This window comes from Girardinichthys multiradiatus, chromosome 4 (genome assembly GCF_021462225.1).
Source record: "Girardinichthys multiradiatus isolate DD_20200921_A chromosome 4, DD_fGirMul_XY1, whole genome shotgun sequence".
In the NCBI taxonomy this organism is placed as follows: Eukaryota; Metazoa; Chordata; class Actinopteri; order Cyprinodontiformes; family Goodeidae; genus Girardinichthys; species Girardinichthys multiradiatus.
In genome coordinates, this window is record NC_061797.1 from 49,376,498 (window position 1) to 49,400,781 (window position 24,284).

Consider the following 24,284-nt stretch of genomic DNA (forward strand, 5'->3'; position numbering starts at 1 on the left):
ATTTTGGGTTTTCATGAGCTGTATGCCAAAATCATCCGTATTAAGACAATAAAAGACCTGAAATATTTCAGTTAGTGTGCAATGAATCTAAAATATATGAATGTTAAATTTTCATCATGACATTATGGAAAATAATGAACTTTATCACAATATGCTAATATTTTGAGAAGGACCTGTAGACTCCCATCATCACTGGTCTGTTGTGACATCAGCTCTTGCAGTCAGTGAGCTCACCTGTCTCTGGGCAGAGCGGTCCAGGCCAGGCTGTGGGACGTCCCCGCTGAGATCTGCTGGATCGCCACTCCGTCCAGGCCGACCACCTTCTTGGGTTTGGTGATGGGTCCGGTGGAGTTGCCCTGGCCGCACTGGCCCATGGAGTTGTTCCCCCACGCATACACCTCATTGTCTGGGTGAAGGTAGCAAGTAGAACAAGTATCAGACACCAAGATGAAAAATAAGCGTGCACAAATAAGAGAAATAATATGAAGTCATGTCAGGATTCAAAATGTTCAGGACAGGACTGAGTGTGTTTGCTGTTACAACAGTCCTCAAACACAGTCCTGCACACTCAGCAAATCAACATTTGAACACTGAGTCAACAGAACTTGAGTGCATGCATGTATGACCCAATCCAATCCACACAGCAAAGATAAGAGCAGTACCGTGAGACAGGGCCAGGCAGTGGCTGTCCCCAATGGAAATGTCCACCACTCTGGTCGTGGCCAGCTCCTCGATCAGCTTGGGCCTGAGAGCCGTGGCTTCAGAGGAACCGCAGCCCAGACAGGCACCGCAGCCCCAAGCATACACCTGGACACACGGGAGGTTAAACTGACTAGAACCAGCTGACGCTCACCAAGGCTTCAACACTAGAAACCGGTTTCAGGGTAGAAACCAAACTCACTGTGCACAAAGAAAAATATTTATTGCATTTTATCAAACACTGACAGAATACGAAACAATTTTGCCGTTAACAAAAAAGAGCTGAGTTCATCAGACTTCCAATAAGCTCTTATTTCAGTGTAACCCGATTCATGGACTATAAACAGGAAAAGGTCAAACAGTGTATTAAACTATGAATGCAAAATAAAACTACTCCAGTATAAACCCAGTTCTAAACCAGGGGTCAAAGTTCATATTACAGAACAATAGCAATGCTTACATTTTGATTTCCGCATTTTCATAAAACATGAAAAGTATTTAAAATGAAATTAGTTTATTCTTTTTGTAGAGCAGAAGCCAACCAGAGCTCCTGCTAAAACCTGATTGGCTCAGAGCTCAGGAAACTGTCTGAGGAAAAGCTGGGAAAGCTGCAGATTTTCCAGGATGTCCTACCTGTCCAGTAGAAGTCAGAGACAGAGACGACTGACTTCCTGCACACACTTTCCTGATGAACATCCCCTGCAGGGCTTCCACCACTTTGGGCTTGTAGACTCTGTTAGTGTCACCATGTCCGAGTTTTCCTGCAGTGATGTTTAACGGAGAGGCTTAACACTAAAAACAGACTCCGAGAACGTCAAGCTGCAAGAAAATTGGTTCATATTTTAACTTTCAGATGGTTGTAGGACGTTATAAAATAAGCAGGTCACACCATTGTCCCCTCCTCCAAAGGACCAAACAGTGCGTCCATCCTTGGACAAGGCGATGGTATGGGAGCTTCCACAGGACACCTCTCCAACGTTGCTGATGTCTTTGACTAGAGTAGGAATGTTGCGGCTGTTGCTGTCCCCGTGTCCTGCATGAGGGGACATCAGAGAGGTTGGGAACGTCAGGCAGGAAAGTCAAACTAAATGAGGAATTTCCTAGAAAATCCCAGAGGGAACAATTTTCTCTTCCATTAAACAGGATCTGTTCTAAAACCAATAAACTGTGAGAAAACTTTACATGTGAAAACATGAGCTCCATGTTAGCAGACCAAAAGGTCTTCAGTGCAAAAAAAGGGTTGCATCAAACATTTATAGCAAGCTTACCACAGAAAACAGTCGAACACAGCTACTCAAACAGAAACTGATATTTTTACTGTTTTTATAAAAACAAAGAGCAAAGCCAGCAAAGATGGAAACACACTCACCTAATCTCCCAAAATCTCCTTCCCCCCAGGTGTAGAGCTCTCCGTCCTCACTGACGGCAGCGCTGTGTCTGTAGCCAGCAGACACACACACGACCACCTGACACACACAAAGGTAACCAGTATGAGGAAAACGATGAAGGCTGAGGGGATTTTCTGCATATTCTGCACAAAAAACACCATATGCATTCCCAGGAAGCTGTCATTCCTCGGTTTGTTTGGGCTTGCTTTCAATAGACACAAAAACAGGAAATAATCTATAGACTAATAAACCCAGAAAATAAAGTTTCTAAAATATACATACCGGTACATATCTTATTAGTATTTTAAACACGGAGGAGGACTTCCAACACTGCCAAATAAAACTAAAATGATTAAAAATGACATTTGAACATAAGTATAAATGGTCAAGCTGGCCTAAAACGGTTTATGTTTTTTTTTTTAATAAAAGTTATAATAAAATATATGAATAAATAAGCAGAGGTAGAGAATGAAACTCAGTTTCTTCTTAGAATATCTTTCTTAAAGTCTAGAGGAAAAAAAATAATTTGATTTTTACTAAGAAACTGAAAAATGTCCACAGCTAAAATGTATTTTTATGTATTTTGTCTGGATTAGAGCTGCTCTACATATCAGATCACAATTCTAGTTTCAATTAGTGTAAAACTGAGATTCCAAAGAACTGATTCGGTGGTTTGTTTGATGGTTATAATATTTCAAGCGCAATTCTTTCTTTCAACTTAGCTTGATTGTAATATATTTGGCTGATTGCACTTTCTGTTTAAAACCAACAATGGAGGAAGAAGTTGGTGAAATCCAGGATGGTAAAGGTCAGAAAGATCATGATGATGGAAAACAAATCTGGGTAAATAACCCAGACAAACATCATGTCAAACGTCATTTTTTCTTGCTGTCCTGAAGGCCTGATCTGGAGCAACGTTTTGTTTGTTTCTAATGAAGAAGATATTCGTTCCCCATTTTAGAAAACAGAAAGAGATGTGGAAGAACTAACAACCAGCAAGTTAACTGGTGCCAGGACTGGGTTTAAGGTTCATTTTTTGCAGAATCTGCAGAGAACAATACAGAGAGTCTCAACAAACTCGTCATGAAGGAATATCATGTCCCAGTGAAATGTGCCTCCAAGAGGACTCAGGAATACTTGGAAAAACAGCCCAACAGCTGCTGTCTGCCCCCCAGAACTATAACCTGAACCTGTGTTCCTTGAGCAGCGAGCCATCAGAAACCCTAAGCTCTGGAACGTCTCAGAAGGAGAGAGAAACAGAAGACAGCATCAATGTCCGTGGCTGACCTGCAGCAGTCTGAAGAGACCACCGTGGTCATTTCAGGCCACAAACATTGTCCATCTGTTCTGTGACGTGTCTCACATTATTTCCTTCACGTTAAAAGCACCGCATACGAGGCTGAGATGGAGGGTTGAAGCCTACCTTCCCCTGCAGCGGCCCCTGGATGAGTTTCGGATATTTCTGAGTCGAGCTGTTCCCGTGTCCCAGTTTTCCATAATCACCGTCGCCCCAGCTGAAGACCTCGCCCTCGGTGGTGAAGGCCAGGGTGTGACCATCAGAGCCCTTTGAAGATGACACTTTCTTGATGGCTCGATGAGGTTCAAAGGTCAGTTTCTTGAGTGTCGATTGGTTGTTTGAGTCTCCGAGGCCCAAACGGCCATAGCTGCCTTTCCCACATGCCCGGACGGAGCCGTCAGAGGAAATCACAAACGTGCAGTACTGACCCGCCTCGATCTGCAAAGAAATGAAAACATGAAAGCAGGTTTAACTCTGCTGTAGCACGGAGCTTCCTTTTGATTTTAACTGAACCAGCGTTCATAAAACTGGGACGATAAAAACATCTCCAAGCGCAGACCAGCAACAGATCCAGGTGCTGACTTCCAACACAGACCGCATACGAAACCTCAGCAGTGACCAGAAACGAAGACCATCTTCCAGGAGGATGAAGACAAGGTCCTAGACTGTCAGAACTAGAACCACCAAGGTGTCACTTTTACTCCCTTTTGGTAAAATCTTTGATTTTTATTATTACACGATGAATAAATAATAATAATAATTTACTGATTTAATAATAATAATAATGATGAATGTTGTCATTTAAAACTCCAGAATTTTGAGCCTTTTATTAATTGTAAAATATAAAAATTCACCATGAATTATGGTAGATATTTCCAGTGTTCAGATTTTAAATATGGAACCTGAAAAAAACAGAAACAGACAGACTGAAATGAAGGAAGGACAGAAAGAAGAACGGATACCAGGGAGGAAGGTAGGAGACTGAGGACAGAAAGAAGGATGGGAAGAAGGAAAAACAATGTAGGAAGAAGGACAAAGAAAAAGAAGGTAGGTGGGACTAAAAAAGAGACAAGTTCAAGTTAATTTCATTTTTATTGTACATCATGCAAGAAAATTTCAACTGCACCTGATAAAACTGTAACCTTTACAAAGAAAGTAAACAGAGTCCATCTGTGATTCAATCTCAGTATAAATGCAGCTGTTCTGTAAAGGCTTTAGACGTTTGTTAGAGAACATTAGAGAACAAACAGCATCATGCATTGTAACTCTAGAGTGTATCTCCACCACCTCCACGTACCGTCTGAGCATCGGCGAAGCTGGCAGCTAGTTTAGGCTGCAGGATCTTCTCCTGCGTGCCCTCCACCAGCTGGTGGCTGCTGTTGCTGCCCCACACGTACACCTCACAGGTCTCAGAGACCACCGGAGCCTCGCCCGTCTGGATGCTGTCAGGACTGACGCAGGTGCGAGAGTAGTCTGACGCCATGCGACACACCTGGACCACAAAAATAACACAAGAGAGGTGAAAACACTGATGTCAAACAGCGTTTGCTCCACAGGGTTGTTGGATATACCAACATCTCAAACTCGATACCGTTACTAAGAAAAATACTCGAGACCATGGTAACATTTCTGAAAGCACAAGGTTCTTTCTAGTTAAGAGAAAAATATGATTAATTACAATATGACAATATTTGAACTTCCTTAAGTAGGGTGCAAACCAATACCTAGGCGGCAACTCAGCCCTCATTTAGAAAAATATATTATTTAAAAGTGTCACTTTCTTGTTTGGTGAAACACTAGACACCACGTAGTACAAGTGTTAATACTCGTTAAGGAAGTGTGTACCTTTGTTTCAGTCCTGTAATTACTTTATTTTTTATAATGGCTTATCTTTAGTTTGCCATTATAAGTTAACATAAAAAAGCTTTAAAAACTCACCCTTCAGCATAAAGTACAGTGTGATCTAGATAAGCTTTTGAACTTCTCATCTGCCTTTAAAACGGTCCAGCCACACATTCTTCTAAAGCACTTGTGTAATTTCAAGTTATGGAGTTTCTAAGAGGATCTGAATCAATAATGTTCTGACTGCAGGGTCCTGAACACTGGTGTTCCACAAGGTTCTGTCTTATCTCCACTTCAGCTCTTACGCTACACTGAAGGACGCCCGGCCCCGGTGGCCGCCCTGAAGGACGCCCGGCCCCGGTGGACGGCCTGAAGGACGCCCGGCCCCGGTGGCCGCCCTGAAGGACGCCCGGCCCCGGTGGCCGCCCTGAAGGACGCCCGGCCCCGGTGGCCGCCCTGAAGGACGCCCGGCCCCGGTGGCCGCCCTGAAGGACGCCCGGCCGCGGTGGCCGGCCTGAGAAGGACGCCCGGCCGCGGTGGCCGCCCTGAAGGACGCCCGGCCCCGGTGGACGGCCTGAAGGACGCCCGGCCCCTGTGGCCGCCCTGAAGGACGCCCGGCCGCGGTGGATGGCCTGAGAAGGACGCCCGGCCCCGGTGGCCGCCCTGAAGGACGCCCGGCCCCGGTGGCCGCCCTGAAGGACGCCCGGCCCCGGTGGCCGGCCTGAAGGACGCCCGGCCCCGGTGGCCGGCCTGAAGGACGCCCGGCCCCGGTGGCCGGCCTGAAGGACGCCCGGCCCCGGTGGCCGCCCTGAAGGACGCCCGGCCCCGGTGGACGGCTTGAGAAGGACGCCCGGCCCCGGTGGACGGCTTGAGAAGGACGCCCGGCCCCAGTGGCCGCCCTGAAGGACGCCCGGCCCCGGTGGCCGCCCTGAAGGACGCCCGGCCCCGGTGGCCGGCCTGAAGGACGCCCGGCCCCAGTGGCCGGCCTGAAGGACGCCCGGCCCCGGTGGCCGGCCTGAAGGACGCCCGGCCCCGGTGAACGGCTTGAGAAGGACGCCCGGCCCCGGTGGACGGCCTGAAGGACGCCCGGCCCCGGTGGCCGCCCTGAAGGACGCCCGGCCCCGGTGGACGGCCTGAGAAGGACGCCCGGCCCTGGTGGCCGGCCTGAAGGACACCGATAGTCCATTCTACTTTCAGCACATAGACCAGCTTCCACCTGGTTCGGTGACAGCTTCCTGGACATCAATGTCAGTAAAATTGACAGTAAACGGCAGTAAACCCTGAGGAAACTCAGCAGCAGGCACCGGGCCTTCTTTTAGACCTGTGGTCATGAAAGGGCAGACTGACCAGTCCAGACCAGTGCTGTATAAAAGGCTAGATGGTGTCTCTTTCTCCTACGGAAGATAAGGGCATCAATGCCAGTAAAAACACCTTGCAACTGGTATAAAAAAAGCGTTGTCTCCTGTAATTTAGGTTCCTGGTATGGGACCCTCCTCACCATGGACAGAAACAAGCTGAAGCAGGTAGTCAAACAGGCTGGAAAGATAATCAGTCACCAGCAAATGTCTTCTGTTGATCTACATCCCCTGCAGTCCTCCCTAAAGCTGCTGCTATCTGCTAGGAGACTGATGGTCCCGTAACAAAAACAAAGCGCTATAAAACTAACTTATGCCCTCAGCTGTGTCCATGAAGAACAAGGAATACCTCAGACACACACTGATTTAATCACTGTTGTTTTAGTGACACAGCGATTTTAATGCATTCAGTAACTTGGGTTTATGAAGCTGTTGCTTTTAGCTACATTATTTTAATAATGTCTTTTATTATTATCTGTGAATGCTGGATGGGTGCTTGTTCTGCCAGATGCCAAAGACAAAGCTCCACCTGAAAACTGTGGTGGACAATAAAGTTATCTTATCGTAAAGTGTTGAGGTCAGTTGTTGCTGCTAAGGGTGGCCAAATAATTATCAGGCTTAAGAAGCAATTGCTTCTCCCTGCAGGGAAGGTTCATTTGAATAAAAATATTATTTGAAAGCAGTGTTTTGTGTTTACTTAGGTTTTCCTTTTTTAACTTTGATGATCTGAAACATTTAAGTGTTCAAAAAATCTGTTCACAGCATTGTGTGTGCATCACTCCACCATGTAATAATGTTGGTGAAACAGCTGCTTGAACTTCTTACCTCCTCGAACAGACAGAGCGCTGCCTCGTATAAGGAGCAGAGACCATCAGGGGTCCTTGTGGGTTCCCTCCACTGGCTGCGATCTGCTGTGGAGCCCTGACACAAACAAATCCACCCATCACCATGGATTCCACACAAAACTTCAACCAGTCACACTACAGGATGTGAAATTATCTGATAACTGAAATCTAGGAACCATCACACAATAGATAAGACAGAGAACACAAACAGAGTCTCTCCTTCTGCCTCCTGTTCAATAAACTCTCTGAAATCATGTTTCTACTGAACCTACAGAGTCTTGGACCGATCAGAACAATGAAATAAGTATTCCAGTCTTATTTGATGTGCTCCCAAACACATCAGATTTGACTTTTTACCTACTTTAACGGTTTTTCTTTAGTGTCCCTTGAAAATGTCCTTGCTGGACCTTTTATGTCTAGTTAAAGTAACCTGTTGCTTTAACTAGAATTCTTATAATATCATATTTCATCTGAGCTAAGATGTTTTATGCTGCTCCTCGCTCAAATTAAGCCTCAACACGCTTTCATTAAGCTCCTGAGAGAGAAATAAACTCACTAAACAGACATTAAACTGCTTATTTTGGGTTATTATTCATTAGTTGATTAATGATGTTCTGATTACTAGTTTCTGCTCATGTTTGTATATAATTTTAGCTGAAGTGTAATTGTCCTTGATTGCTGCTTTAAATGTGTTTTGTAGATTGCTCCAGACGACGTGAAAAGAATCTCACCTTTCTTCAGATTGTGAGACCAACAGGTTTGTCACCTCAGTCCAGTTCAACCTTACTCTTACAATGAACATGAACTTACCAACGAGCGCCTCATCTGTATGAGGATGTTCATGAAGCAGTCGTATCCAATGAGGCCCTCCTGGCTCTGCAGCACCTTGTTCTGCTCCATCGTGCTGACCACAGCTGCCGCAGCCAATGCCATCTCGATCCACTCCAGCAGATAGCGCAGGGAGCCCCTCTGAGAAGCCAACCCCAGCAGCAGCTCCGAGGCCAGCCGGCGACCTAAAATATCCGCCCCGGAGTTCGGCATGGTCACTCCCTTCAGGAAGGTGGTGACCTGAGCGAGGCAGTCCAGGCCCATCGGAGGGATCTTGCTCTCGTTGGCCAGGGAGAGGGGCGGCAGCGAACTGACCACATCGATCGCTGTGTGAATGACATCATTGCATAAGTTGATGCTGCCCCCTGGACCTCCGCCAGGACCAGGGGGAGGGGGCATCATCCAGCTCTGGCGCAGCAGAGCGAACAGGAGGCTGAGGCCGGTGCGGACGCCCATCTCGATGAGGGCGTCGGTGCTGGATCGCGGCCGCTCGCTGACGGAGTGCAGATCAGATGAACCCGAGTTGCTCTCTGGGGAGTGCTGCTGCTGCTTCACCTTGCCCTTATCGTGGTACTTGTTGGAGAGAGCGTAGAAGATGCGCTGCAGCACCAGCACCCGTTTCCGCAGCGCAGCAGCGAAGGGCGAGTCAGAGCAGACCATCTTGGCCAAGGCCAGCTGGCTGCTGAGCAGAGCATCCAGGTAGTGCTCCTGCTCATCGCTGGACAGCGATTCCCGCTCAAAGTCTGGGAGCTGGGGGCCCTTCAGGCACAGCACCTGCTGGGGGAGCAGGACTACCTCTTTGTTGGCCAGCAGCTTGGAGTAGAGCACCGACACCCCATCCCGCGTGGCGATGGACTCGCTGTCCTCCGTGATCCATGAGCTGTTCAGGTGCTCCAGCCATTTGAGTTTAACTGGGGGGATCATCAGGGCCATGGCATGTCACTCTGGAGCCATCAGTCCTGAAAGCAGAGGGAGGAACGTTTCTACACCAGCTCTGAGCCAACACAGTAAATCCATCCCTGTCATCTTTGTTGGTGCTGCCTCTGGGCTTTGAGCAGAGAACCTGTACACGTTTCTCCTCATTACAGCCACAGATTCACACAGTTTCTTGAATAAACAGTAAAAGCTTCTGTTTACAGTCCAACATGTTCCAAAGTTTCTCCACAGCTGGGGTTAAGAAGGGCACAGAGTGGTTTACTGAAGTCTGCGCCCATTTTTTAAAGGTTTAACAGAAACATCCATTTCTCAGCAGGGATCAAAATAGTGTAATACATGGAGTTTTACATGTTCTGATTCAGCTTTAAAACCAGAGCTGGCCATAGTGAGGAGTAAACAGCCTTGTCCTGCAGCAACTGGCCAAATATTACAATAACATGTCAGAACACTTGGAATAAATTAGCCAACACTTATTGGGCTCCAAACAGTCCTTTGCATGAATATTGCACACACTGATGTCGCCATGACGACATACTGTGCAGCCGTAATGCTCCCTGGTCTTTCCTATTTTGAGGAAAAAAGTAAAATATAAGTACATTGTTAAAAAGCTACATTTTTAAAGGAATTGTGCCTGGGTGTTTGCCAGGAGCTTATGACATTTTAATGCACTTGTGAGTGGTCTTAATATTATGCCTGAAAGGGTGAACAGCACTGAGTAACAGTCCTGGCAGCAGTTTAAAGTTGGAGGCTTTCAACAGAAACATAGTAGACTCACACATGAATCATCCAAGCATGAATTCCACTCATCATGCTGAGCAACATGTCCCCAAATATCAGGAAGCTGAAACAGTGACAAAGAAAAGAAGAAGTGTCCAGTAGCTCCAGCTGGTGGCCAGAGTCTGAAAGGCTGGGTCAGAGAAAACCTGACCCGGACATTCAGAGTCACATCAACCACTGTGTTCAAGTGGTCCTCTGTCCATGAAGCATCGTTATCTTTGGGATTTTGTACAGATTTAACTAAAGAAGAAGAGAACACGTTGCGTCTCTACTGGTTAGAGTGAAGTGTAGACATAGTGATGGCGGCTTCCAACGTCAATGACAAACCAGAACCACCAGTGACTGGTGTCATTTCCCCACTGAAACCGAGTAAAACGCAGCTAATCTCCAAAGACAGGACTCCAGAACCCCAGAGAACCTGCAGAAAACCCAACCATATCTACCCGCAGAAGGATACTTCTGATGCTTTTTTAAAGGAGCTGGTAAAACAGGAAATAGTATATCTGAATATTAGGGATGGAAGATTTCAAGACATGTACCAGAGATTCCCATGGTCTGATAACCTTTGGTTAAAATACCACAGTGGATGGTATTTACACAAAAATGTCAAATTAAAATATATAACATCATCTGACTCGTTTTACTAAGATTTTCAAGAACAACTGTTCCTACTGCTGCTAAAATAACCTAACAGACTGACTATTACAGTTAAGGATGCACCAATATGCAAATGTGGGTCGATATACAAGTTAATACTGCTGTTATGGCCGATAACCAATATTTACCAATATTATATATTTCTCTACCTGTTTGACATCATGAAAAAAAAAACAACTACACTGCTGACATACCTTCTCTGCTTCAATTAAACTACCCACAATCCTGTGCTGCATCAATGCCACATGACCAACCCCCTCCCCCCGAAACACAACAGCAACAAGATGCAAATAATCATTGGTTGTTATATTCGTAATATTATACTTATCGGACCGGTACCGATATGTTAAAAACTAACTAAAATCGGCCGATACAGAAGTTAATGCCGATGCACTCCCAATTATAAAAACGCTACCTTTGACACTTATTGTTATTTGGATTTTCATGGTTAGTACACAGAGCATTCCAGTGATGTTTAGGGCTGAAACACTCAGTTTAATCGATTATTGAAATAATCGTCAATAAATTTAGTAATTGTACACAGCCACTAAAACATGCCATTTTCTGAAAGAAGAACCCACTCATAGAACTAATTACGCACAAATTGTACAAAAAGGGCAGTTGCAGCCCTAGTGAAGTCAGAGGGACATTGTTAGAAGATGAAGAAGAGCTGCAGCATGGTTCTGGTCTCCTCTGAGGGACCATTTTGGGTTAGCAGAACAACGACACCAGAAGCTTGCTGGTGGGGGCAAGGCGTGGTGGAGGAACCAAAAGACACTGAGGCCTTTAGTTCAGGAATATCTGGCTGCTTGGAAGGAAAAATACACTAATCAGGCACAACATTATGACCACTGACAGGTGAAGTGAATTACAATAATAATCTCCTCATCATGGTTCCTGTTAGTGGGTAGGATATATCAGGCAGCAGGTGAACAATTTGTTCTGACAGGTGAGCTGCATGAGAATTTAAGTGAGTTCGACTCTTTGAAGAAACTATTTAAGACAACTACAAAAACTGGATCATGGGAGTAATGGAAGAAGGGGCACTGGTTCTGATTAATCCCATTTTTAGCTGCACACATAGCACTAGGACGCATGGTGGGAAGGAGGCCAACCTGTGGAGGTAGTGTGATGGTTTGGGCAATGATCTGCAGGGATACCTTGGGTTCTGCTACTTCCAACATGGACCCACAATACCTTGTAAAGCATTCATACCCTTGAGCTTTTTTTCCACAGTTTGAGATCAAATGAAATAAACCAACACACAGTAGCACATTATTATGAAGTGATAGGTAAATGACACGTTTTCCAACGTTTCTTACTAAAGACTGTGTAAAACAAGGCGTTCTGGTCAATAAAACGCTACTGATGGAGGAAAAATAACACTAAACATCACCCTGAACACCCCATATTTACAGTGAAACACAGTGGTGGCAGCAGCATGTTGTGGGGAATCTTCATTTTAGCCAGAGGTGATTGAAAGACGAACGGAGCTAAATCCAGGACAATCCTGAAAGAAAACCTGTTAAGAGGCTGTAGAAGACTGGGACCGGGGTGGAGGTTCACCTTCCAGCAGGACAACCACCCCAAACATACAGCCAGGGATACTATGGATGGTCTAGATCAAAGTGTGTTGATGTGTTGGGATGGCCTAGTCAAAGTCCCGATCTGAATCCAACTGAGAATTGGGGGAGTGGTGACCTAGTGGTTAGAGAGCAGGGCATTTGCGTCCTGGAGAGGCCACAAGTACCCTAGTTCGAATCCCACAGCCGCCACTCTGGGGTCCCTGAGCAAGACCCTTAACCCCTGAATGCTCCCTGAGCGCCGCACGATGGCAGCCCACTGCTCCCTAAGGGATGGGGTGAGTTCTCCATTGTGAGATCAATAAAGTCTAAATTATTATTATTAGAATCTGTGGCATGACTTGACAACTGATGTATTATCTCATAGGTTTTCACATAAAAGGCCAATAAAATACCTTGGAGTTTGGGATTGGAACGGCACAAATATACACCATATACACCCTTTCCTTGACGTTCAGCAGCACAATGAACCCTGCTACAGAGCAACAAGAACAACAACCAGTTTAACGTTTGGATTGGCCTCCAAATTCACCAGATCAAAATCCGGACAAGTATTTATAGGATTTGATGGAGATCCCACATTACTCACCTCATTTTTCAGGATCTTCTGCTAGGTGGGGTCAGATAGCACAGCACACCTTGAGGCGTCTAGTGCAGCCCATGCCTGAACACACCTTTATGCCGGTGGTCATAATGTTATGTTTGATCTGTATATGAAGAAACGAGGTCTGGATCAGGACTATTCAACGTGATTATTTGTGGCTTTTTATTTCCACGGGCAGCAGCTGGAATGGATGCAGCAGCAGTAGCTTTCTACTGGTTTTAGCGTCAGTCTGAAAGCGTCAGAAAGGCTCGGTGAGGAGAATGCTGGCAGGCAGCTGATTATGTAAGGAGTCTGACAGGGCTAGGTCAGAGCTCTGGGGCTCTCACTCTGCTCCAGATCCTGGTTCAACACTAAAATCCATCGTTTCACTCACCTTCTCGTTTTACGCTTTGTTGCGACATGTAGCGGTAGTTTGTCAATTATGCAAATCTGCGCCTGTTTTTCAGCTTCTTTACAACATCCTGACAATCCATTATAAAAGGAAATAAACAAATATGATTAACACAAATTCATCTGCATCTCGGTTCTGGCAGGAACCCATGACCAGGCTGAACAGCTTCCAGAACCCTGGTTCCTGTTGCTAGCAATACTAACAGTTCCACAAATCTGACAGCTCCAACGCGGACTGGTTCCCAGTACCGACATGCCGTCGGCCCACTTACGTTAGCAGCCTCTCTGGGTTCTGTTAAAACCCACAACGGTACCGGTTTGTTTACAGTTTGGATATTAACGGAACCAAAAATGACAGAGTTTAACCAACCACCCCTGCTGCTGCTGCTAACGTTAGCTAGCTCCTTCACATAAAAACAGGCAGAGCACACAAAAACAACCAAACCGAGAGGTGACACCTTTCAGTGGAGGTCAAATAAGAGGCTTTAGAATACATTACCAGCATGCAGACCGGTCCAAAGTGTCCCACCTTATAAAAGCAGACCTTTTTGGGTCAACGTTAGCCTGGTTATCTGCTGCATCACAGCGCTGAACCGACCTAGCAGCAGCAGCTAACGGCTAACAGCGGCGCAGCTGAAGTTAGCTTCCGACTCGTCACTGCAGTTAAAGGGCTACTCCCCTCTTTTTACTCAAGTTAATTTTATTTATAAATCTTACGTCAGTCATAGTCAGTGGTTTTCAGTTTAGCCGAGTTTTTGGGCCTCAGGAATATATCGATGTTAAATTATTTCAATATGTAACTTTGGGCTATGTAAAACCCTTCATTTTCTTTTATTTTGCTTATTTCCTTTAACCGCTCTCATAAAAACAGCTAAAATCAAATTAGCTTTTTCATTTTAATGATCTGATGATTCAACTAGATTTGAATGATTATATTTTTAAGTAAAAATAATTTACACAACTACACTTATTAAAAATAAAGATTGTCCACAGCTGTTAAGAAAAGGGCGAGGTGGTCTAAATGCCAAAACAGCATTAAAACTGTCCTTTCTTCTGCTTTTATACAGAGCAAATGTCTCACAAATCATAAACTATGTAAAGAGGATCGGTTTTCAGGCAACACGTAATATTATGTGTTTCTACTAGCAAAAAACACCACTGAAATACTTCCTTGTTTTTTATAAATAGATTGACTATGTGAGTTAGAATAGTTGTTTATTATAGAATAATTCAGTTTGTTTCACTGCTCTAAGTAATTTAGGTTCCAACAAGGAGAGCCAGACTGCTTGAAAACAGCGGATCAGACCTTTACTGCAGCGCCGAATCGGAAGCGAACTTCGGATCCTGACGCTCACTCACCGTTAAGGTAAAAGGCCTCCTCCTCTTCCTCCTCTGTATGCAGGGCTTACACAACAAGCCCGCTGAGCTTCATCTCACACAGACCGCAGCAGCAGCAGCGGCAGCAGCTCGATCTCGGATAAGGTTAACATGCCGCTCCGGGAGCTTCCTGCGCGTTGAGTCCCCTCACAGAGCCCCAGCCCTGATCCGTCTGTCTGTCCTTCAGGCTCCCCGCTGCCTGTCTGCCTCTCACCCATAACACACAAAAGCAGCTCCTCTCAGTGTCCTGTACAATCCAAACATACAGATTCGGAAAGCCTCCAACTTTAAAGATCAATTATGTAAATTCAAACAGAAGACGAGGATGATCACAAAAAGCTTTCGCTTGTTTAAAAACCCGTGAAATGTTTCAAACTAAACAGCTGGCTCAATAATTATGGAAATGTGTCAATAAATGCCAGGAAAATTTCTCTTTTCTCTAACCTGGGGTGGCCATTATGATTTCTTTTCCAGCTACCGTCTGCCGCTCTGGTTGTATGTTTATGGTGGTTGTCCTGCTGGAGGTGAACCTCCACCCAGTCTTCTCCATCCTCTGACCAGCTTCCTTGTCCCTGCTGAAGAAAGGCATTCCCACAGCATGATGCAGCCACCACCATGTTTTTCTTTCATGTTTTTGCTTGAAATGTTAAAAATGAGGTATTATTTTCCTTGCATTTAACAGTGATGCGGTACTTTTTGTTGGTCTATCGGCTACAATCCCTATAAAAAACATTGAAGTTTGTGGTTGGAACGTGACAAATGTGAATGAGGGGACTGAATACTTTTAGCCAAGCTGACTTTACAAACAGCACAACTGTGCAAAGTGCTGCTGATATTAAAAAGCCCATATTAGGGATCATTATAAAAGCTCAGTATGTGATGTAAGCTGGATAAATATCTTCTAACTTCTATAACCAAGAATATTGTCATATGAACAGGAATCCAGTCTGCACGGACATGAAGAAGCTGCTGTGCTTATCAGGCCGACGCAGTCTGAGAGAAGCCCAGCCTCAGAAACATTTCCTTTCTTATCTCTGAAGCTCATGTTTCTATTTTTCGGGTTTCATTTTCTCTGACTGAGTGCTAATAGACAACAGTACTGCCTTGAAACTTGATACATACATTTCTTTTTGTTGTCTCAGTTTCTGAACTCTGCTTTCAGAGCTAATCTGTCCTCCTGAGCAGAAGAACAACATGACTCAAACAAACTGTGTGACTCTGTCAGCAGCGTTGATAAGTTTAAACTGCTTTTGTTATTCTGCTTCCTGCAGCTGTTTGATGAGGAAAGCAAGAATGTTCTAGGAAGCCAGAAATGTGACAGTTAAAGTCATGACATCAGCCTGAAGCCATTTTTATATTTAATCTAATTTAAAAATAAAGCAGCTTCCATTAAAGGCAAAGCTCCGGACCTATTCTATGCTCCAACGCTCAGTCATGTGGATGAGGACTGAAAGAACGAGATCCTGGACGCAAGCAGCTGAAACTGAGCTTCCTATGCAGGGTGGCCAGGCTTAGTGATCCAGGAGCAGCTCCATCATTAGACGGAGCTGGAAGTAAAGCTGACGTTCCTCCACATCAAAGAGAGAAGAACCAGGACTCAGAAGAGGAACTATATGTCTTCTGACTCCCAGAAGGAGCTGAAGGATTTAGCAGCAGAGAAGCATGTTCCACCTGCACCTAATAGTGGATGAATGGATGGTTATGTTCTGTCACAATGAAAGCCATAAAAGCTGCAGCTTCGGCCTAAAATAGGATCCTCATAAGTAAATACTGTACATGGTCTCAGAATAGCAGCCAGTAGCTACATATGGTGAGGAAGGCGGAGGTGCTGATTTCAGGTCTCAGCTGGAGGTAATGTCCGATCTGTTCCAGGATGTTCCTGCAGGGCGGCTCCTCCCTGCTAGGATGAAAGATTAGCTCGAATGATTTTGCACTGTCTGGGATCACAATTCATCTTGCTGTTTGAATTTATTAGCTGGGGTACCAGATCTCCATGCAGAACTGCTTCTATGAAACACTTAGCAATACAGAACATCCACCAAACCAATAAGAAGGCTTCCACCTGTTTATTAGAGGAGAGAGATGCTCGTGTTGATGTTTCCATGTTCCCCCGCAGTAACTAAACCTCAGACCTGATGCACATTCATTGCAAATGATGGAATCCACAATCCAAAGCAAAGGTAGGGAACGCAGGAAGAACATGAGTGAGAAAGAAGGAAAGAAAAAACAAAGGGCACACAGAAAGAAGAAAGAAAGGAAGTACCCAAAGAGAGAAGGACAGAAGGAAAGATTCAACATTTAAACAGTGGGATAGGGAATAAATCCTGGAAATACAAATATTTTCCATACTCTTGTTTTATTTTTCCATGTTTATTCAGACCTGGAAAAAGCTGAAATTAAATTCCATTCTTTTCCAAACTTTTCCAGACTGCGTAACAACCTTAAATTCATAGATACAGAACCACCACGTTCTGTCCAGGAACCACCTGTGCGATGGAATTTGGATCTTTCTCAAACCAGCCGGGGAACTCTCCCTCTCTGTCAGATGTAATGTTGGAAGGTGAGAAGATGTCACTGGGACCCTGCAAAGAGCCTCCATGTCCTGGCCGATGTGTGACATCATAGTGTTGTCCTTTTCCCAGCTGAATCGTGCCTTCAGGATCAGATGTTTTCAGCACTGGAAGAACAAAAGTTCCTCAGGTTTTCCAGTTGGTGAATCTGTTGCCTAACATTGAATGGATCGGGCTTCGTCTTGTTTCAGCTTTCTGAATCTGGACCTGGGTTTTTATCGCTGTTGTCCGGTCTCAGTGAAGTCCAGGTTGATTCCTGACAGCAGTTCTCCTCCACAGGAGCGGTTCAGGAGCTCCTTGAGAGCTTCGTTCACATCGTTGTTGAAGACAGTGGTGAAGCTACAGTTGGGATACCCTCCACCTCCTCCGTCCACTGGGAGGGAGCCCACCACCTCCTGCACCCACTTCAGCTCGTTGCTGAGCTCCAGGCGCAGGGCGTCGAAGTGACCCTGCCTCTCCTGGAAGCGCTCGCCGACAGCAGCGAGGCTGCAGCTGAACCCCTGCATGTCGTCCTGCAGGCTTCTCTTCGACGCCTCCACCTTCCTGAACTCGTAGCGGATCTGGGAGAGCTCGTGCCGTACGGCTTCGCTCTCCTCCTTGTACCAGGCTTCCTTCTCATTGTATATTGAGACCAAGGCATCGATGTCCTCCTGCAAAGAGTCGTGAGCCGCCGCCAGGCTGGAGAATGAGTTCTCCATCTGGTCAATGTCCTCCACCACCTGAGCAAAGCGCTCAAAGTTCACGTAGGTGTTGTTTGGAGGCATGCTGGAGTGCGACTTGATGGTGTATTCCCTCAGACGTTTGGTCTTCAGCTGCCGGCGCTCCCCTTTCTTTAGCTCCTGGGCTTTATTTTCCTCTCTGAGCTCGTTGGACTGCGGGTACAACAGCAGGAGAGTTTAGAAAACAAAGGGATACTTTATGAAAGCTTCATTCTGGTTTCCAAGGTTCTGGAAACCGGAATGATCTCGTTAACAACAATCTATTTTCACTGTCAGACTGGAAATATCTTAATAACAATATTCTGAATTTCTTGTCATTTGGTCCTGATTCTAAGTTCTTTCAGCGTTTTCCTCCAGACAGCTAAAACACTAACATACAGAAACCATTCAGCAGCCAGAAGAAATGATCTGATTTGGTTGTAATTTCATCCACAGTTTCATGACCAGTTCTAGTTTATAATTAGCTGGGGGTCTGAAACAACTCCAGATGTAGGAGAATCCTGTTTCTGCATCACCAGCGATGACCACCATGTGTAGAAACAGCAGCCTGGTGTGAGGGGCCCCAGACTCCGACTCCAGATCTCCTCTGGTAGGGATTCAGGGACCCTGGTGGCACCGAGCAGTCAGAACTCCTCCTGAGTTTCCAACCACAGACTGCCTGCATCATGTTCAGGTCCTGTGGTGGTCAGCCAGGTTCCTCTATATTTCCTCAGTCCAGCATGTGTTGGATCAGCATGGACACAAACACACATTGGAGGCCCCATGCTGACGTGTGCTGAGACAGAACAGATTAGTGGACTTCAGCTGTGGACAGTTTTATCAGAACCATAATTTCTCCTGATTGGAACAGGTTCTAAAAGGCTCACCAGTAACCCAGTTTTGGGGAAATTACCTCATTGGAGCTAAACTATTGTTTTCTGTCTGTCTTTGGGTTTTAAAACAGATTCCACCAAAGAAATGGGAACAACTGACAGGCTGCCGGTAAGAAGGAGCTAAATACCCAGTTTAAATTCAGTTCTTTGTTAAGTTCTGTGATCTTTTGTTCTGTGTCTGCTTCATTACTTCAGTGTTGGAGCACTTTTCTGCCTGGTCAGAGTAAGAAAATGGTCTGCCTTTAGACTGAAACGGAGTGAAAAAGCAGCTGAAGTCCAAACGAAAAACTCTGAAAGAGCTTCAGGAACCCTGGAGAACTGTTGACCACTTGTCTCTGTCCAGTAAAATATTTATCTGAACTCTTTTTGGGAAAGTAGAAACATGAACTAGAACCATTTGGACTGATTTCTGATCTCCTGTTTTGGATCATATGTGTAGACTATTGGACAGCAGTATTTGAATGAAATAATCTGACTAGACTAAGATTGTAAACCATCAGATTACCTTGATCCATGGGTGACTAAGAGCATCCTGAATCCTTAATCTTTTCCTTGGAGACAAACAGAATAAGGAGCACCTCATTACCACCAGAAGCATGATGTTCAAGGAGACTCACTGAAATGTTGTCATATGTCATCCATGCAATGATAATCTTTAAATCTCTTTGAACCTCAGATGAACCATGATCATCATGCCGGGAGATCAAATCTCACTGATTACATCTTATCTTTCTCCAGCAGCTGGCTGATGAACTTCTTGGCCAGGTCGCTTGTGTGACCGAAGAACTCCTCATCAAACTCATAGTTCACGGCTGATATGTTCCACAGCGTGTCCTGTTTGGTCTCCCCCAGGAACGGAGACGCCCCGCTCAGCCTGGAACGAGACAAACATTACTGTCCTGTTCGCTCTGTACGGTGCTGAATACAGTTGAAGAAGTTCTGTTCATGATGCTTATGGTTCACTTGCAGGATGTAAGTGATCACTCCAATGCTCCACATGTCCGCCTCCAGGCCCAGCGGCTCGTAGTTCACGATCTCTGGAGCTTAAAGAGCAAACAATACAGAATATGAGAAGACTAGATCTTTAAATCACAGCTCAGAGACATCCAGCCTAATGGTCAAAGCAGAAGACCACACAGAACATTAGATCCTGGGACAACCTTGTTTAGATGCTGATTATTTGGAAGTACAAAAATGAAATAAAGTAGAAAATATAAGAAACTCTGAAAGGTGAAACTGTCTAACTTTTAGCTCAATAAGAAATGTGGAGCCTCCTTATGACAGAAGGTCAATGGGGGCAGCCATAACGCAAACATATTTTGAGAAAGGAGACACCGCTAAGTATAAGACCAGTAACCAGTGATTCTGGTTTCTGTGGTGATTCCCTCCCTGTGGAGAGGGGATTTCCCACAGAACCATTTTCCTACATCAGGCAGACAAGAGTTTTACTCCAACAAATCCTTAAATTCTTTAAACATACAAAGTTTTATGTGTCTGCTTTGTTTTATGGAGAGGTTAAACATAACCTTCAGGTCCAGTTTGGACAGAAAAACTGAAATCGACTGGAAAATAGTAAGTCTAGAAATACCTAAAACTGGATGTAGAAACAGTTTATCTCTTTAGCACCTTTCACAGGGGGGAGCATGAAGTAGAAACGCTGCCTTTCTGCATCGAAAGGAGTCAGTTAAGATGGTTCGGGCATCTGATCAGGACACCTCCTGTAGGCTTCCCTTAGGAGGTTTTCTGGGAACATCCCACTGGAAGAACACCATGGGAAAGACCCAGGACTTGCTGAAGGGACTAAATATCCCTTCAAGCCTTGGAACAAATTAGGATTCCCCAGAATGAGCTGCGGGGTGTCACCAGGCAACGGGAAGACTGGGTTCCCTCCTGGACCTGTTTTGACCCTATTTCAAATAAAGGAAGTTAATTAATGGATGTATGCAACAGGATCAACATTGGATCAGACCTTAAAAAAAACGCAGCAGTGGTTGTTCACATGAAACTCTGTAAGGAGAAAGCCAGATCCAGTGTATGACCCATTTTATGAGCAGAATATGAGGAACAGAGCCTGTTTTTTGTCTAAGGCTTAAGGACCATACGATTGTTGCAAAACCTGCAGCTGCAGGTGAAGGCATCAACATTCAGGTTAAATCTCCAGGAATTAAAACCTTTTTCTATTTGACAACTGAGGATAAATATCACAAAAAGGTCCAACCAGACCAGAGAGTCAATAAATTACAATAATTCATTTTCCAAACTACCTGACATTCAAAAATAGTAACTGAGCCATTGTCCATTAGATTGCAGATGTAGCTGTCTTTAAATACAATAGCAGGACCTCCATAGTGACCTCACAGGCTTGGTGTGGTAAAAACACATCATTTGGAGAGGTATTAAAATGCACAAAGTTGCCATCCTGTTGCTATGTTTCAGTAGGATGTAAAAAATCCAAATTATTCTGATAAATTTTAAATCTAATCTTTCAGAAATAGATCAGGCTTTTAATAGGAAATACTGAAGTGAATCTGATGTGTCAGAGGTCCTCACAGTTGATTAGAGACAGACAATAAACATCTTTTTAGGTTCTGTGTCTCTAATGCTGAAAGAAGCCATTTCTATCCTTCACATGAAATGGGTCAACACATGCTGACAAATAAACTGGAATGTGGGAAATTTCTGATCTGTCAGCTGGAGAGCATCATCTGATCATCTCTCTGTTTATCCTTTGTTGAATTAAACCAATGCTTGGCCGGCCCTGATTTTCTTGAGTTTCAACAATAAAAGACAGAGGTCATATTATTCTGCCCAAGTGCCCCTTGTGGCATCCGCCAAGTGAATCTTGGCTCTTTGACTTTTTAGAATCCACTGCTACCAATCTGGGCGAGAAATTAGATGGCGACCTAAGATTTCACAGACAAGATCAAACAAGCTTTTTCCAGCTGCAACAAATCGCTAAAACAAGCTAATTTTCTCCAGGCAGGATTCTGAAAAGAAAGTTCACGCCTTGATTATTGTAAGACGCTGTATTTGTGGGGTCAGCAGGCTGCTCCTTCTCACCTTCAGCTTGTCCAACATGCAGCTGCTCGTCTTCTAACTCCATCAAACAGGCGAGGAAACATCACTGTTCTGGCTCACCTTCATCAGTTCCATGTCTGCTACACACTCTCACCTTTACTCTCCTTCATGGCTCTGAGGTCAGCTGACAAGCTGCTCCGACCCGTTATGAAGATGAGGCTGCAGCTCAGAGGTGATCGGGCTTTTGCAGTTGCCTAACGGGTCGCCTCTACGTGTTAGGCGGGCTTCTTCACTGTCTTTTTTGAAAACTCATCGTTTTTCCATTATGGTCAACGCAACACGAGTTGTTGTGTTGTTATCTTACTTATTGTCCTAATGTGCAGCACTTTGGTCAACTATTTGTTGTTTTTAATGTGCTTTATAAATAATTTGGATTGGAAGTTGTGGGAAGTGTGGGTCTAGGAAGACATGGAGATGATGGCTGTGCCAGGTTAGAGCTGTAGGGGGCGCTAGTGTTCAGAGGTAACAGCACCTAACAGTAGGGAGGGTGGATCTCTGGGATATAAACCATCATGGTTGTGAGGACGGATGAACATCGTAACTGATGTTAGCAGTTAGCATGACTGAGAGACCTGATTGGATGGACACCATCTGACCTAGAAAATGAGAAATGCTTCCAAGTTGGAATGATCAATAAAGCCAAAGTTGAGGGACCTACAGGCAGACTGAAGCAGGAGTTGGTGAGGGGCAGTTAAAGCTGTTAGATCCACGACCAGCTGTGGGAATCGTCCCAGAGATAAAAACAGATAAACCAGAAGAACTGGTTAAAATGTTTCTGAGTGATACAGACTATGGTCTGGTTGGATCATTTGATCCCACATGAATGATCACTCACTTACCTGACGGAGCAGAGCCGAACTCAAATTTTCTCCAGAATAACAGAGAAGGTACCTCCTGAAAACCCTCCCATAAAGACTGATGATGAAGGCCCTACCAAACAAGACGTCGGAGGAATTAGTGGATGAGGCTCACAGGACTTTAGTTGATGGGAGATCCGTAAGATCCGAATTTGGAGGCTTGAGAACTGAAGAGTTGGCAGAGTTTGAAGAAGGAGGGGATCCTTATCTACCCCCCAACTGCATGGCAGTGTTGGAAAGGGTGGAGGGACAAGTCAGGGCAGGGGGTCTGGTGGGGCACTGATTGATAGCCTCTTTTAGCAAATTATATCGGTTGGAGGAAGTTGAGGACTAGGATGGCCGTGTCTTGATTTGGGGCTTCAGGCTCAGGCTGGGTGATCAACAACAAACCACCACTTCTTTCCAAGATGAAGAGGGGTGCGTAATGGAGCTGGAGATTGGTGGCTCCACTGAGAGTTCCCACAGAGCCATCCCTTTCATTAGAAGGTTCTGTGAGGATGGATGTCTAATGTTGGGTGTAAACGAAGCTGGAGAGTTGGTAAAGGTGCATTTAAAACTATCCATATTTGTTTGTCTTCAAAAAATCTCAAAACAAATCCTCTAATTTAATCTGTGATTGTGAAAAACTGGAAAATAGATCAAAATTATAACTGAGTCAGGCAATGTCCAACTTTCTGTGACCAATTTAAACTTTGAAAGATGGTTCTGATGGAAATAACACCCCATGTGTTTCAGAGCTGACGCCTGTCATCAGATTATCAGCTGTGAGGGCACCTCTCTCTGTCACCTTCCTGAAGTTCTCAGGTATTAATCCCCCTCATACAAAGCTTTAAAAAAAGCTTCTTTAATATATACAGAATTTATAAAGACAGAGTGAGAATCTCAGCGGCTGTTTTAACCAGAAGACTAGAATGTTGGTTTGATTTTGATCTCCAGCAGGTACAGGTCCTTCTCAAAATATTAGCATATTGTGATAAAGTTCATTATTTTCCATAATGTCATGATGAAAATTTAACATTCATATATTTTAGATTCATTGCACACTAACTGAAATATTTCAGGTCTTTTATTGTCTTAATACGGATGATTTTGGCATACAGCTCATGAAAACCCAAAATTCCTATCTCACAAAATTAGCATATCATTAAAAGGGTCTCTAAACGAGCTATGAACCTAATCATCTGAATCAACGAGTTAACTCTAAACACCTGCAAAAGATTCCTGAGGCCTTTAAAACTCCCAGCCTGGTTCATCACTCAAAACCCCAATCATGGGTAAGACTGCCGACCTGACTGCTGTCCAGAAGGCCACTATTGACACCCTCAAGCAAAAGGGTAAGACACAGAAAGACATTTCTGAACGAATAGGCTGTTCCCAGAGTGCTGTATCAAGGCACCTCAGTGGGAAGTCTGTGGGAAGGAAAAAGTGTGGCAGAAAACGCTGCACAACGAGAAGAGGTGACCGGACCCTGAGGAAGATTGTGGAGAAGGGCCGATTCCAGACCTTGGGGGACCTGCGGAAGCAGTGGACTGAGTCTGGAGTAGAAACATCCAGATCCACCGTGCACAGGCGTGTGCAGGAAATGGGCTACAGGTGCCGCATTCCCCAGG

At 44.9% G+C, this 24,284-nt stretch overlaps 2 protein-coding genes across 13 annotated transcripts in view; both read right to left on the reverse strand.

The window, feature by feature from the left end:
* Window positions 1–13,810, reverse strand: part of herc1 (HECT and RLD domain containing E3 ubiquitin protein ligase family member 1) — a 76,099-nt gene extending 62,289 nt beyond the window's left edge. For 4 of the 6 annotated variants that reach the window (XM_047362602.1, XM_047362603.1, XM_047362601.1 and 1 more), the window contains exons 1-9: window positions 8,237–9,213; window positions 7,407–7,502; window positions 4,682–4,876; window positions 3,511–3,822; window positions 2,069–2,165; window positions 1,589–1,732; window positions 1,333–1,460; window positions 663–807; window positions 235–406 (exon numbers count right to left, since the gene is read on the reverse strand). In XM_047362602.1, the coding sequence (XP_047218558.1) occupies window positions 235–406; window positions 663–807; window positions 1,333–1,460; window positions 1,589–1,732; window positions 2,069–2,165; window positions 3,511–3,822; window positions 4,682–4,876; window positions 7,407–7,502; window positions 8,237–9,187 (2,240 nt within the window). In that variant the 5' untranslated portion in view covers window positions 9,188–9,213. Of the gene's footprint in view, window positions 1–234; window positions 407–662; window positions 808–1,332; window positions 1,461–1,588; window positions 1,733–2,068; window positions 2,166–3,510; window positions 3,823–4,681; window positions 4,877–7,406; window positions 7,503–8,236; window positions 9,214–13,700 lie in introns of those variants that run through there. The other 2 variants (XM_047362598.1, XM_047362599.1) reach the window with 2 other exon arrangements.
* A 3,105-nt stretch (window positions 13,811–16,915) lies between these two features.
* The window catches only part of dapk2a (death-associated protein kinase 2a), a 22,817-nt gene continuing 15,448 nt past the window's right edge, over window positions 16,916–24,284 (reverse strand). For all 7 annotated transcript variants that reach the window (XM_047363715.1, XM_047363714.1, XM_047363713.1 and 4 more), the window contains 4 exons: window positions 19,707–19,782; window positions 19,461–19,613; window positions 19,245–19,290; window positions 16,916–18,020 (listed from right to left, as the gene is read on the reverse strand). In XM_047363715.1, coding sequence (XP_047219671.1) covers window positions 17,364–18,020; window positions 19,245–19,290; window positions 19,461–19,613; window positions 19,707–19,782 — 932 coding nt within the window. In that variant the 3' untranslated portion in view covers window positions 16,916–17,363. The remainder of the gene's footprint in view (window positions 18,021–19,244; window positions 19,291–19,460; window positions 19,614–19,706; window positions 19,783–24,284) is intronic.